The 16,658-nt window shown below is 41.8% G+C and overlaps 1 protein-coding gene across 1 annotated transcript in view; it reads left to right on the top strand.

The window, feature by feature from the left end:
* The window catches only part of LOC144600934 (uncharacterized), a 64,493-nt gene that overhangs the window by 33,282 nt on the left and 14,553 nt on the right, over positions 1–16,658 (top strand). Inside the window, exons 5-6 of the mRNA XM_078412829.1 lie at positions 7,312–7,419; positions 8,368–8,517. Of these exons, the coding sequence (XP_078268955.1) occupies positions 7,312–7,419; positions 8,368–8,517 (258 nt within the window). The remainder of the gene's footprint in view (positions 1–7,311; positions 7,420–8,367; positions 8,518–16,658) is intronic.

The raw sequence follows: 16,658 nt of genomic DNA, 5'->3' as shown, positions 1-16,658 counted from the left end.
AAGTGTTAGCCAGAATCACATTGGGTGGTGAAAATATAGGGCTTGATTGTGAAGTTATTCTAAAGTTGTAGTCTACCTGAACTCATAAATTCATAAGTCATAGGCTATTTGGCCCATCGAGTCTACTCCATCATTCAATCATGGCTCATCTCTCTTTCCCTCTCAACCCCATTCTCCTGCCTTTTCCCCATAACCCCTGACACTCTCAAGATGCAGATTTTGATAAAGGTATTGAAGAATGCACAGGGGAGGGACTGAATAAATTGAAGGCAGTTTAACTTTAAAACAACTTAACTGAGGACTTTGATTAAATTTAATGGAGGCATGGACACTGAAGTGAACATTGCTGAGCTGCTTGCCTGTTTTTACTTTAGTTTATTATTTAGTTTAGTTTATTATTTTACCAAGGTACAACAAAAAGCATTTTGCTGCATGCTATCCAGTCAATGAAAAGACTATACATGATTACAATCAAGTGTACACAGTGTACAGATACAGGATGAAGGGCCTATAATTTAGTGAAAGAGAACATCCAATAAAGTCCAATTAAAGATAGTCCAAGGGTCTCCGATGAGGTAGATGGGAGGTCAGAACTGCTGTCTGGCTGGGGAGAAGACGATTCAATTGCCTGACAACAGCTGGGTTGAAAACATCCCTGAATCTGGAGGTATGTGTTTTCAAACTTCTGTACCTCTTGCATGATGGGAGAAGGGAGAAGAGGGAGTGTCCAGGGTGAGACTAGTCATTGATTATGCTTGTGGCCTTGCTGAGGCAACGTGAAGTATAGATAGAGTCAATGGAAGGGAGGTTGGTTTGCTTGATGGTCTGGGCTACGTCCACAACTCTCTGTAATTTCTTGCAGTCTTATATGGAGCTGTTCCAAACCATGCTGCTTTCAACCATCTCTACTTCAGCGCCATCAATGTATGTATATGTTTGTGTGTGTATTGCTTCTCTTCCTACAGTCAATTACAACCTCCTTTTGTCTTGCTGACATTCCTGTACTCCGTCTCATCATTATTTGATATCCGGCTCACTACAGTGGTGTCGTCTGCGAACTTATAAATTGAATTGGATTGGTATTTAGCTGCACAGTCCTGAGTGTAGGTAGAGAACACACCTATTTGTCACCTGTACTTACTGATTGTGGTCTGTTGTTCGGGAAGTCGAGAATCCAACATGGCTTAATAAATGCAATTCACCGGGATTTGATGGCAAGTATCTACTTCTTATCTGACTCCCTTTTATGTCCTTTTCACCTCTAGTCTTTGTTACTTACTCCACAATTTGCTAATCAAAACCCCTGTATCCACCCATCGCTTGCCAGGATTTGTTCTGCCTCCACCTCTTCTTTCCAGTTTTCGCTCCCCAGCCGCTATTAGTCCAAAGAAGGGTCCCCCTCTGAAACGCCACTTGTCGATTCTCTCTGCAGATGTTGCCTGACCTGCTGTTCCTGCAACACTTTCTATTTTGCACACCATACGTCCTCCTTGTAGAGAATGACACATGTTTTGTTAAATGTGTTGAAGATTAAATAGATGTGTTTCTTGCAAGGGAGAAACATTTGCTCTTCAAGATTAGACAATTATATGTTTGGTTTTAATAATAAATTAATAACATTTATAAATTTTAGAAAATGTATATTGTTGCTAATAGGAAATACTTGGTTTCTGAGTTTAGTTTTGAGATACAGCGTGGAAACAGGCTCTATGGTTGATCTCCCATTCACAGTAGTTCTGTGTTATCCCACTTTCTCATCCATTCCGTACACATTAAGGGAAATTTCCAGCGGCCAATTAACCTACAAACCCACATGTCTTTGGGATATGGGAGGAAACCAGAACACCTGGAGGAAACCCATGTGGTCACAGGGAGAACAAGCAAAGGCTACACGTTCAGCAGCCAAGGTCAGGATCAAACCCGGGTCTCTGGTGCTGTGAGGCAGCTGCTCTGCCAGCAGTGCTACTATGCTGGCCTGTGAAGTTATTTCTGCAAAATACCTTACTAATTAAGCAATAAATTGCACATTACAAAATTTTGAAAAAGAAAGAATTTTGCATGATATGATCCCAGCACATTCAATGTAATTTCAATTATTTCTACTCAAAATCAATAATATACTTCCTGCACTGCATTTATTCTTCATGCTTGTGCATAATCAAGAGCACTGTCTGCACTACACCTTGTTTGAGACAAGTCATCACCTTCTCCCTTGCGGAAAAAACTCAGATTTTAGCAAGCTTGATGATAAGGCAGTCAGCAATTTCTGAGTGGTGGTGTACAAAAAAATTATAATCATTACACAATGTCATGTTTCATTTTTAATGAAAAATATATGAATCTCACTCGTCAGAAGGAAACTCTAATAATAAGTCATTGTGCATTAGTTACAAGTTAAATCATTTGCTTCTCTCAATCTATTAAATGCTACCTATGATATGAAGAATAGAGATCGGTAGGATTCCGCGAGTTCAGGTTTATTCAGTCTGCCCGTTGCACTTTCAAAATGGGAATCCTGGTGTGTTAACATTTGTGTTTGAATCCAGGATTAGATTGTTTTCGATTTGTTTTATGGCAAGGTTCAGCTTCAAACATTGCAAAGCTAATATTAAAGCTACTTACATGTGGTTTTATCACTGCAATCCTCTATCACGTTGACCCTCTTGACCTCTCTATCTCCAGCCTCAAAAACAGTTCCTGTGAAGTTTAATGTAAGCACAAGGTACAACATCTCATTTCAGTGAGTCACGTTTACAGTCTTGTGGACTCAGCATTGCGTTAAGCGATTTTATATCTGAACATCAGAATTATTTTTGTTTCTTTATTTGTCATATTGCCTTCTACATTGATGTTTGGCCAATTTCTCCCGAGTGCAAGTTAAATATTAGGAAGCCAGACACTTTGAAATATTTGACGGTTCTTTTATAACTCTCACCTGTCATCACTGGTAACTTCTTCATGAATCTAAGCAGTACATCTTTCATTCCCTTGATATCATTTCCATGTTGTAGACTAAAGATAGTGCCTGTTCAGTCCTGTCCTTTTTATTGTATTTGGCTGATGTCGCCGTCCAGTGAAGGCTCAACTTCAATGCAGATTATTTGGATTGATTGGCCTGCTTTATAAATTATCAATTTTAATATTTTCAATTGTGACCCATCACCACCACTCAAAATCTATTTATTTTACCCTGCTCTCTTGTATGATCCTTACTCCCTTTGATTAACCTTTATCGGCCACCTCTGCCCTGGTTCTGGAATGTTCTCCTTTACCTCGACTGCCTCCCTCTCCTCTCTAAACTACACATCCCCCCTCCACTCCTCCCCCCACCCCCATTAAAATGCACTCTTTCAATCAAACCATTGCTGGTTTTTTTCACTCAAAGTCTATTTCTGGATCATTTTTAGGATTAAAGAGCAATATTATTTCACTCACTACCTCTCGATACATAACCAAAGATCTCACTTTTCTTTTTATGGTTATATCAACTTGAGCAACCACCCTTTACATGTCTCATTTCATTTGCATTTCTTTTCCCAGGTTCTACTTCCTAAATATAATATTTCACATATTCCTTTGAAATTCCTTTGATATACGCTGCAAACACTTCACAACAGGTTGAAGGGTGCAGAGGTTATAGGTCATGTAAGACATGTAAGACATTGCAATAGAACAGAGGAGGCAGCGGAGTGTGGTATATTAATAAATCACATTGGTAAATTATTAGTCAATTGGTATTCATATGTTTTACACTTATAAACATGCAGAACCCGTACACTCAAAGCAATTTTTCGCCGCGTTATTTTCATTTTGCTAGGCCGTTCCTCTTATCATTGCGAGCAGATCAGTCAACTGCCAATTTCAGACTAACTTTCTTGTTTGTTTAATGTAATTAATCCATGTCCTCCTTTCCTGATGGCCAAGATGAAGTGGAAAATAGCATCCCTTTTATTGAATCAGAGCGAGGACAAAATCCTCTACTCTGGACCTGAGATATAACAGTCTCCCTACTTTGCAGAAAAGGTTAGGTTCTGTTTAATTGGTTGTAGTTGATAATCAGCGAAATAAACTCTGAAGTTTCTTGTAAGCGATCCCGTTGTCTCATCTTGCTAAGCTGATGGGGCATTTAAGCTCTTTATTTCCTTGTCAGTAAACAACTGCCTGTAATCTACACAAACAGTTATTTGTTTTCTTGTGTCTTTCACTGTTCATTGCAAGGATCACATTGTTGCTTAATTGGTTGCGTGCTTTTTTGAAACAAGGGGAGGAGAAATTCATGAATTGTTAAAGAGATTTAACTCTAATTAAATCTCTTCTATCTGATCGGATGTGAGCTTAAAGCTCAAGTGCTAGTTTCCAACAAAAGGGATTAATGTGCTCTCCATTGTTCAGATCACAACATCAGAAACCAAAAATAACAGGGAGGGAATGTGATACGCAGATTGTTATAATTTATCATGATTATCATATTCGATAATGTTATAACTTTTTCTCCAGGTTGAAATGATAATCAGGTGTTAATGTGCAGGCTGGAAATTATTGTTTGAGATAGTATCAGACAGATGTTGAAAGCATTTATGTCAAATTACTTTGTCAACTACTTCAGCATTGATGCTAATTTGTTTCAATTACCTGACAACACCTCTGTTAAAATAGAACTATACGACATTTAATATTGAAGGTATAAGCCAAAATAATATCACGCAATGGATATTCCAGTTTCATATTCTTACTGGTTAGGGACATGCTAGCAGTGTAAATCAACTGAGAAAATGATCCATTTCCATAGAAATGTAGCATTCATGTTCCCTGAATCCCCAAGAATCTCTTTAATGAAAGTTAAAATCACTGCAACCAATGGGAACATAATATGAACTAAAGATTTAATTCATTAAAATCAACTTATCAAGGAATTTGCAGGGTGATTAGCAGAGGCACAATGCAAGGCACATCTTTGGTAGGAAACCTCTCTCTCTCTCCCTCATGTCAACCATCAATCACCTTTTCACACACATATTTTATCCCATTTTCTCATCCATTCCTTATTTATTTTAGTTTAGTTTATTGTCACTTGTACTGAGGTACAGTGAAAAGCATTTTGTTACGTGCTCTGCAGTCAGTGTATACATGATTACAATCGAGCCGTCCACAGTGTACAGATACAAGGTAAAGGGAATAACGTCTAATGTAAGATAAAGTTCAGTAAAGTCCGATTAAATATAGTCTGAGGGTCTCCAATGAGGTAGATGGTAGCTCAGAACTGCACCTCTAGTTATTGTTAGGATGGTTCAGTTGCCTGACAATAGCTGGGAATAAACTGTCTCTGAATCTGGAGGTATGCGCTTTCACACTTCTGTATGATGGGAGAGGGGAGAAGAGGGAGCGGCCAGGGTGTGACTGGTCCTTGATTATGCTGGTGGCCTTGCTGAGACAGCGTGAAATGTGGATGGAGTCAATGGAAGGGAGGTTGGTTTGTATGATGATCTGCAATTTCTTGCGGTCTTGGTTGTAACTGTTCCCAAACAATAATGCATCCCAATAACATGCACTGGGAGGCAATTTACAGAGGCCAATTAACCTACGACCCCACACTTCCTCGGGATGTGGGAGGGAACCGGAGCACCCGAATGAAACCCACAGGGTCACAGGGAGAACATGCAAATTCCACACAGTTTCTGGGTCAGGATTGAACCCGGGTCTCTGGTGCTGTGAGGCAGCAACTTTACCAGCTGTGCCACTGTGCCACTTAGCTCCAACCTTGCACGGGTTGTTAATCAAGATTCTGACTAACACCCCATATTAATAGTGGGGAATTGTTCATTTTTACTTCGTTAGTAGTTGGGATTGAGGTTGTTCCCATTCTGATAGATGCAGAGGTGGCTAATGAGGCTGATGAGGCCAAAGAAGAAACCACAATCACTTCCACAGATGGAGCAGGAGGTGCCAAACAGGATGGGCAGGCAGCGTGACCATTCAGGCGACCCTGGCTCTGTTGTACGGTCACTGGAGAATGAACCGTTTCCCATTAGTTCTGAAGATTAGATTTGCTCCCACATGAGTACCCCCAGTTCACCCCATGGCGAGTCCAGTGTTAGAGCATAGCAGACCACTAACCACATTTTAAGGGCATCTACAGAAATCCCAGAGTTGCTCAGGATTTGTGGTGCCGTGCTCCTTATTCTGTTTACACGCTGTGGTTTACAATGCAGAGTCTCAAGGCTCTGACTACCATCCCAGGTTTGCAGGGTAATTTGCTTCAGTAAATTGTAAAATTGGCCCTGGTATGTAGGATAGTGTTAGTGTATGGGATGATCACTGGTCGGCACGTACTTGGTGGGCCGAAGGGCCTGTATCTCTAAAGTCTAAAGACTAAAGTCTAAATGCATCTTCTCCAACATGAGTGACGTTGGCCTGGATATTCCGAGGAGTGGAAGAGAAAATTTCATATTTCAAGGACATTTTGAATCTTTTTGTTCCATGACTTGGTGATCACTTTCTGTGACAGAGCTCAGCATAGTGTGACTGTACTCAGATACTCAAATACTCGGCATTGTGAGACACCCCTGCAGGCCGGCCAGATCTCAGAGATACAGCATATAGGGCAGGGGTCATTGCTGCCTGGTGGACCATGACTTTTGTGCCAGATCTGAGATCTTGATCCTTTTCTTCAGTTGACCTACAAGGGTTGTTTGGGTGCATTGAGGGCAACGGTGAACTCCAACATCAATGTGTACCTTTGTTGAGAAGTGGTTCCCAGAATATGGGAAATGATCCAGTTTTACACCACCATGGCATGAACCTTTAATGTGGTGCAGCGGGGGCAGATTGGTAGAGGACCCGGTCTTGTCAGTAATGTGTAAGGTGCTCGTGCAAGCTTCATTAAAAGATGGGTTGAAGCTCAGCCTTGAAAGGTGCACAAATGCAAGTGCTGTCTGTTTACACAATTCGACAACTGAGCCTCAAGTGACCTTGGTTCTAGCGAGTGATCACCATGGATTGAACAAATTAATCCCATTCCCACTCAATCTCCCTCAGTCAACTCCATGAGAAGTCCAGTGTCAGACCACAGTCAGACCACTCACTACAACTTTAGGACCTTTTGTAATTACATTCACAGAAATCCCAGAATTACTCAGAATGATATTGGGAAATATTTTAATGGGAAATGCAAACAAATCTGGGTTTATTAAAAACTCCCACATCAATATGGGTTAGACATTCTATGTTGTTTTGAATTACTATGTTCAATTTCTTTTTATTAATGAGAATTTTCTTAGCATAGTTCATAACTCTTAGGTTTCACTGTTACAGGATGTTCTCACTGCACTCTTCACTGAATACTACATTACGGAAAGCATCAGCAACTTGGCACTGTATGATTTTCTGACTGCTGTAGAGAAATATGCATCAATGAACAGGGTAAGCCTCCAAAATGATGCTCGTTATAAATACTTACCTTTCAAATGGGCAAAGATAATATTCTTTGAAGTAGTTTAAGTTTAGCATCCATCAAATTGTTCCTGTAACCACTCTGTTTTTGGAAGCATATAAAAGGATCTATCGACTGATAAACTATCATCAGTCAATTTGCTTGTGTAGTCGATGTAAAAATACATTTTTGGCTCAGCTGGTGATAGGGGCATAAAAATATTTGATACTTAAAATGGACTGGCCAAAATAGTTACATTTTGCCAATAGATATTTTAATGTTCAATTCTCAACTGGATAGGTTCCAACGTATCTCCCTGTACATCTATAATATTTTTCTCATCTAGCAGGTATCCATCATACTGTGGTCAACACATCTGTTACATATACAAGGCAATCTGAAATATATATTTAAAAAAGAATGAAAGCTTTTAATTTCCTGCATTTTTTTTTTAACATGTCTTTGTGTGGGGGTGGGGCAGGATGGAGAGCTAGGGACTTGCAAACAGTGATCAATCTAAGGAGAACCAATATCCTCCAACTGACCAGAAAGTTTCTAATAGGAATTAGCCTCTCATTGACCTCAGGACGTGGCTATTTACTGCAGCATTAAATGTAAAGGCAATGTGGTACACTCTTCTGCCTTATTAAGCCAATACATTATGCATTACATGTTACAATTCTTTAGTCATTATTAGATGATTTTTCACACTTCCTGCTTTCCATAAGCCATTGGACCAGGATACATTGAGTGATGTGGAGAAGACTTTTACATTACCCTTGAAAGTAACAGTAAAGTTCCCTATTGAAAGGAAGCATTGTTGAAAGCCCGCAGTTCAATTCAATGTTCCCATATTAATTATTTTTGATGTGCCTTTTCCCCACTGTCCTTCAGTATTCTCAATATATTACTCTCTCCAATTTCTGTTGTGTTCACAGCTGATTGCTGTATTTGGCCACATTTTGTGTGGGAAGTTAGATGCTGTGGTGTTGCGTTACATTGCTTTGATGGCCGAGTTGGTGAACTGTGTCTCCTGGCAGTTTGCTGCAGATTTCCAGATGTTTGGGTCTGTTGTTTACTCTCTGCAGGTAAGCTATCAATATTTTATTTCTAAAATTCTGCATATCTAAAGACAGACAAAAGAACATATATTCAGGAGTGCATTATTTATGGTAGTTCTGGAGTCAGGGGATATATTACTGATAAGTTAGCCTATTAAGCAGCTACATCAACTTCATTAGAGGTCAACAAGCTAAAGCTCTCATTAAAAGCTATCAGCTGGATAGAAGCTGTTTGCTTAGTAATAGATTAATTTCTCTGGGGTTTAAAACAAAACCAGGACATAGATGAGTGATAAATTTTGTGCTTAGCATTTACCAGCTCAGCCAGATCTGGGAGAATTTCCCAAGATTGATCCCGATTAAGTCTGCAGATCCCATCACTGCATATTCTGGTAAAATGATTTCCAAATCACTTCAAGCTCAAGCAGAGAACTTTCTCCCTTGCTTTTTTTTAGGTACAACTTCAATCATGAAAGGTTGCCAGTTTATTGCACAGGTATCAACCTCCACCACAAAGTTAAATATGGGCTCTGGGGAACTGGAAAGTTAGATGTTGAGAATATTAAAGAAGCAAAGTCACTTGAAGTGGAAATACTTTTATTTAAATTTATATTGAATATACAACAAATGGTTCAACCCAACATATTCATGCTGGGGTTTGAAGGGCCTGTCCCACTTTGGCGATTTTTTTAGGCGACTGCCGGCGACTGTCAAAGTCGTAGCAGATCGCCAAAACGTTTTTTTACCCTACGACAATGACCACGACAATGCCGAGTCAGGTCGAGATTACACCGTCTTCGGAAACATCGCGAAATTCCCATGCTTATCAATGCTTCTCCGGCGTCCTAATTTTCGCTGAAATCATTGACAAGTCTGTAATTACTTGAGAGTTTTGAAATATAACATCTTGCCCGGGTTACTTGAAAACCAAGCTTCACGGTAACAAGGCATAAACTGGATTGACTTCCAGTTTACTAATAGCAGTATTAAGAAATTTAATTTGAAATGTGGTTAAATCGATTTTTGTGCGGAGTGTGGGCATTCTTTGAAAATGTACGGGAGATGCATATCTGATTTCTGGGTTGCATATCTGGGTTGGGAGCCTACTTTAAATGTAATCGCTGATGGCCATAAACATTGCGAAAATTCCCACACTTACCTGACCGTCAAACTGTCGCCTCCAATCTACCTGTCAAATGTCCTGACGGTAAATAAATTGGTTAAACACAAGCATTTTATGGTGTCTTCTAATGACTTTACTTAATTTAATATTAATTGCTTCTAAATGCATCTAAGACAACCTAGCAAACCTGGGGACAGTATGCGACAGTGCCCGCAATAAGCAACGATACCTGACGACAAGCCAGCTGTCGTCGAGAAATTTCAAACCGGTTGATTTCTCAGCGACGCGCCGAGATCCACTACGATTCTTTGAAGACTCCTCACGATCGTGCCCGCGACACCCCGGCAAACTGTCAGCGACAGCCTAGTCGCCGGCAGTCGCCTTAAAATCGCCTAAGTGGGACAGGCCCTTAAGATCCACTTGAATACTTCTCATCCATCTTCAGCAGACTTTATGACTTACTAATCAAAATGCAAAAAATGTATTTCACTAATCCTTTGATACAAATGACAATAAAAGAACAATTGAAACACTCTCTCCAGGTAGAGGGGTACTTTTTTGAGATGTTTAATTTTGTGGCCACCGTCTTACGTAGAAAATAGGTGCAGGAGGAGGCCATTTGGCCCTTCGAGCCAGCACCGCCATTCATTGTGATCATGGCTGATCATCTACAATCAGTAACCTATAGAAACATAGAAAATGTAATGCCTTTACTTTTGTTTTGTCTCACAAGTGAAAACACGCTCTCTGTGTCTATTCTGTCAAAACCTCCAACAATTTGTAAGAATTTAATTTGTTCTCCCTCTGCCTCAATTCTTATGGGCCCAATCTTGTGAATGACTGAAGGATATGTGATTGGCAACGACATCCACTGGTGGAAGTCTTTCCCTTGGAAGTCAAAGCTGAATGTTGGTGATCTTGGAAGAGGAGGAGAAGAGGTGTCCTCTGCCCACAGCACGTCAGGAAGTACTATAGGCTGACCTCAGAGAACAGTGGGGGGAGATAGCTGCTAATTTCAATACCTGGAGCACAGTCCCAATTGCCTGGATGTGATGTCACAATGCATAAGGTCACTTGGCTCTTCAAATCCCATTGCAGCTCCATCCCTCACCTACCCAACAAACCCAACCAAGATGTGCTCAGGCCCTAACAAGGTGCTCATGACCCCGCCACTCCCTCACATCCACCTGCCCTACTGTCATTCCAAATCAAAGCTTGCACACATTGCCTGCTACACAACTATGAAAGTCACATCACCCTCAAAAGCATTTTGTTCTCTTTTACAGGGTAAAGCAGGGCACAATCAAACTCTGCAACCATGCTTTAGCTGCTGTTATGACTCAACTCATTCAGTTTTCTGAGTCCAATTACCGAAAGTCACTAACATGAACATGCTTCACAATATTTCTGTAAAAGGATTGAATGTGTCTACTTTTATTGAGGTTAAGGAACCAAATAGTTATATAACCATGTGGAAAGGAACAGCAGATGCTAGTATATACCGCAGGTAGACACATAGTGTTGGAGTAACTCAGCGAGTCAGGCTGCATCTCTGGAGAAAAAGGATGGGTGACATTTCACTTCGGGACTCCTCTTTAGATGGTCCCAACCCGAAATATCACCCATTCTTTAATCGAGGAGATGCTGCCGGACCCGCTGTTTCCGCAGCACTTTGTGTCTATCTTAGTTATATAACCATATTTGTTTTGTTACTATGATTATATAATAGCAATTATAACGATGAAGTAAATTAACATTCCGCCATGTGGCATGAAAGTGATGAAGTTAGAGGTATCACTGTTGGAGAATACGACAGGTTATTTTTGTTGTAGGGTGGTCTCATCCAGAAACATTTGCGAATAGGGGAGGGGTCTAATGTAGGACAGGACGTGAAAGCATTTTGGCAAATAGGGGATGGCCCATAGTTGCAACTATAACTTCTCTTAAAAATCAAAAAGGATATCATGTTTGAGGTACCCCTCATGACGTGAAGTTGTTTCAAAGTGCTCGAGAGGCAATCAAATAGTTTGATAACGTACTCACTGTTACAGCAGCATGAATAACTTGCATGCATAATATTTGCCTGTATAATATTTATTTTTGTGCCATTGATTGGGAGGGTTATATTAGTCGAGATCCCTACTGATAACTCCCCTGTTCTTTGAATTATGCCATGGGATCACCTGAGTGAAGGGATTATCTGAAAGACAACACCTTTGACCATACAACGCTTCCTCGGTACTGCACTGTAGTGGCAGCTTCGATTTTTACATTGTACTTCTGTGACTTGAACTCTCTTTCTATCAAGGAAACAAGAGTGCTCCTAACCGATGCAGCTAATTACTGTAACAAGATGCCAATGTCAAGTTTGAAACCATGAAGTACAGAGTACAAAGCACAGCCAGCAGCAGCTGTTATATTATGAGCTGCAGCTCACAGGAATTGACAATTGTGCCCTGAAGTGTGGTTTGCTATATTGGTGCTATTGCTAACATCAGGAGTTGCAATAGAAGCATCTGATCCTACCACCCACCCCAAGCATGCCTGAGTTATTTTAATAAGACCCCAGCAGGAATCAACATGCAGCCTGGGATAATTAAACAGGTCCATGCAGTTCACCACCCTCCGCTTAATGGATGCTATTAAATCTGTAGGACAAAATGTGCATTTGAACTGGTCCAGAAGGTTTTAGTTGCCAAAAAGTACCTTTTGGATTGGAGATTTTGAGTAAATTGTAATGACAAAACATGATGAATTTAAGTTCAAAGCATCTTGATATTCTGGGTATGGTTAGTAATTTTCAATGTGATGATTATGCATGATATACTATCATTGGCAGATTTCTTGTGTATGACGTGGAGATTATTGAAAATGCAGCGTTTAACAGTCTTCACATTTGCTGCCATTTTGTGTTTCTTCCTGATTAACTTCTGGAATAACTTGCACCAGAGTAGAAATGAAGAGGGTTGCTGGAAAATTAATTAAAATAGGTTACTTCATTACTTCAGCTGAAATTTAAACTCACACTTCAAACAGACTCATCAATAACACATGTTATACCTCGAAGCCACAATTTTTTACATTCCCCTGTACTGATCTTTTTAACCTGTCAATTACACAGAGAGCTTACTGCATGGGGTGAATATTATGAACATTTTCACCAGGTTCATTATGTACAAACCAGAAAATAACTTTAGATGATTACTCAGTGAACTATTTGGGGACAAAATTGGATAATGTTGAAAACGTGACTGCTCCACACACATCTGGTCGAGATATAAACTGCGCGGGAAGTTTGTGCTTAATATTCTGATTTCAGCCACCAGCTGGTGCTAACTGCTGTGATTCCCATTGCAAACCATACAGTGCCCAATTTCGTGAAGGTCGAGACAATTTCAGATCAACTGGTACATATTCTTAAAGCAAAAAAACCCCACAAAGTGCTGGAATAACTCAGCAGGTCAGGCCGCATCTGTGGAGGGTATGGATAGGTGACATTTTGGGTTGGGGCCCTACTTTAGACTTAAAGCAGAAGATAGACACAAAAAGCTGCAGTAACTCAGCGGGACAGGCATCATCTCTGGAGAGAAGGAATGGGCGACGTTTCGGGTCGAGACCCTTCACGGTTGTAGCTGAGTGAATTTATCCAAAGGTCTCTGCAGCTAGATAAATGACAGAAAATGGACAAATACATTTCCTTATTTTCCAAGGCAACTTTGCAGGACTAGGCTGATTAGTTGGAGAAGAGATGCACTCTATCTACAGGTGGTCAGAAGGCTCGACAGTTCACCTGCTGAAACAGCAGTGGGAAGAAAGGCCTTGGAGGTAAATTCCAGGATTCCAAAGACCTACATGGAGTACCACAAAACATTACAGTCACCTCATAGTAACAAACAAAACTGCTGGAAGAACCCAGCAGGTCAATAGTCAATAGTCAATAGTCGTTTATTTGTTACATACACATAAATGTGTAGTAAAATGAAACATTACCCGCAGTTGAACAATAAGACCAATAAGATTAATCAATAAAAATGCAATAACACATACAATCACAACTAACACCAAACAAAAAGAAACATCCATCACAGTGAGTCTCCTCCAGTCCCTCCTCACTGTGATGGAAGGCCAGAATGTCTTTTTCTCTTCCCTGCCGTCTTGTCCCGCGGTCAGGCTGTTGGAGTTGCCACGTCGGGGCGGTCGGGGCTCCCGATATTGAAGCCCCCGCTGGGCGATGAAAAAAAATCCCGCGGCCTATTTCAGGCCGCGCCGGATGGTGAAAGGTCCGTGGCGGGCCGACCCAAGCCCCGCGATTCGGGGCGGGCGGACACGTTGCCTCTGCCGCTGCCGGAGCTCCCGATGTCGGCCCCCATCCAGGGGCCTGTGGGCTTCCGACGTCCACGCGGCCCGCGCAGGAGCCTCCGGAGACGAGTCGCAGCCGTTCCCGCAGCATTCGCAGGCAGCCAGCGCCGCAGGTGGTGAGTCCGGACCGCGGGCTCTGCGAACCAGAGCCCCAGGTGGTCCCAGGTGCATGGCCGGTGGTAGGCCGCAACGGGAACGGAGACACGATACAGAACAAAGGTCGCGTCTCCGTTCTGGAGAGAGAATGTTACAGTTACAGTTCCCGTTCCCTCCCACCCCCCCCCCCCCAAAACATAACATACAACACTACATCATATTAACACTACAATTGAGACAAAAACAACAAAAAACACAAAAGACAGACGGACTGCAGGCAAGCCGCAGGCAAATGGACAGATGATGCTTCAGGTCAGGACCTTTTCCTTAAGCTTGAAGAAGAGTCCCAACCTGAAACATCAGACATCCAATTCCCTTCACTGATGCTGTCTGACCCATTGACTTTCTCCATCAGAATGTTTGGTTTCACTGAAGTTCGCAACAGCCGTAGTCTCTTCTGTCTACAATAACCTCACATTTGTGCTGATGCCTTATAAATGGATCGTCAAACATCATGTTCCACCAATGCCCGAGTCCTTCATGGATCACACCTCCAAAACTCGAGTACTAACATCTCTATCATGTAAGACTGGGACCTAACATTCATGGTTCCACCACACCCTCACTCACTTAATACTCCTTCAAACCCACACATCACAGCTTGCAAACACTGCCAGCTTCTCCACCATAGTGGGACACACAGCACATACACATTGTACATGCTCACTAACACCTAGCCCTTTCACTTAAAGAAGAAGGTGGTAAGAAACTGGTACCAGCACTAGAAAAGCACATTGAGGCTCCTACGATAAAACCCTCTGGGGGTTACAAGCATGAACCCACCCTAGGCCAGCCCACATATCAGAGAGCAAACTGACACATTTGTTTTTTTGCAAACGATCAAGGTGATGCCCTTGCCTGAAGGGTGTCCTATAGACAAAAGCTGATGCACAACAAAATGTTTCATGTCCTATCATACCTAATACTAACCTTGTCCAGTTTGTTTTGCATCACTCCTGAAATTCATTTGGCACCTGCGCGTTGTACTTGTAGTTCTGGCATGGAAATCGCCTGGAAGCATGTGGATTGTGTAAAGCCTCAGGAAAGAGTACAGAACTATCCGAACCCAAGGCTTCACCTTGACTTGAATTCCATCTGCTCTGGCACAAAAGTAATTAACTGCAGTTCAGCACTTGTGAGTCCAATCATAAACATATGGACACAAAGTGCTGGAGTAACTCAGCATGACAGGCAGCATCTCTGGAGAATGTGGATAGGTGACGTTTCAGGTCAGGACCCTTCTTCAATTTGAAGAAGGATCTCATCCAAAATGTCATCTCTCCATGTTCTCCAGAGATGTTGCCTGACCCGCTGAGTTACTCTAGCATTTTGTGTCTTTTTGTGTAAACCAGCATCTGTAGTACCTTGTGTGTCCATAAACATATGGCAGCAGCTACACTCTCTAACACCAGCGTCACTTCAACTGGACACACAGATTGACTGCTCTTAATACTTCCAGTGTGCAAATATGTACACACACACAATACACGCATCCAAACCAGGGGCGGTGTGCAGCTGAATTTTGCGGTGTTTAAATTTAACTGGGACTAATTTTGAACCTTGACGCTGAAAAGACTGGATGAACTATGGCAAACTTTATACTCACTATTTAATGTCACGAGCCTGACCTCACCAGATTTCACAAGGTCAGCCTTAGTCTGTGTGTGGAGTGAGTAATGTGCCCTGACTAGCTTGTGAATTGTTTGGGTTGGAAGCAAAACACAGTTCCTTGTTTATATTTTTGTATGTCTCCCAGTATAGTCATTGTCATTGTTCAAGTAGACGAGCAAATTACCACAGTGTTTAGAGTTTTAGAGTTTAGAGTTTAGAGATACAACGCAGAAACAGGCCCTTCGGCCCTCCGAGTTCGCACCGACCAGCAATCTCCGTACACTAGCGCTATCTCTACACTACCGACAATTTACAATTGTTATCGAAGCTAATTAACCTATTATTATTTTGTGTCATCATACTGCTGTTTGCCAATAGCGAGCAAAGTTTAGTGCCACATCGTTGGTCTCTGCAAGATCCTATATAGTGCATGTGTCATGCAGCATGTCACAGCTCAGATGTTCCATAGTCTGGAGGCCCCAGCCGCATTCACAGTCTGCCGCATCTTCAGTATATCCCCACTTCAGCATATCCCCACTTCAGCATGTTCAATTTGCTCCTCCCCATGCCTGTCCTCTGTCTGTTGAGTGCGCCAGGTTATCCACGGTTGGTCGGAACCTGGTGGGAGTTTCTCAGAGGGATCGATTGCCAGGTGAATGTCTTCCAGAGATTTCTCTAGTCTCTCTTCCCAGAGTTTGAGCCTTCTGGACGATGCACTGCAGTCCAGGGGATGGACAGAAAAGAGGAAACTTCTGCGTGATTTCAAACGCTGAGGTAGCAAAGGGTGGTCATGTAGGGGGTGTCTTTCATCCTCGGATTGTCTGAGGCGTTCTTTTTGACTGGCTACAACTCTTCTGATTCCAGGAGGTGCAATGCCAGAGAGTAGGTAGCAGGTTAACCTATAAACCTGTATGTCTCT

The sequence above is a fragment of the Rhinoraja longicauda genome, chromosome 16 (assembly GCF_053455715.1).
Source record: "Rhinoraja longicauda isolate Sanriku21f chromosome 16, sRhiLon1.1, whole genome shotgun sequence".
NCBI classification, from domain to species: domain Eukaryota; kingdom Metazoa; phylum Chordata; class Chondrichthyes; order Rajiformes; family Arhynchobatidae; genus Rhinoraja; species Rhinoraja longicauda.
This window is presented reverse-complemented; position numbering and strand designations above follow the sequence as displayed.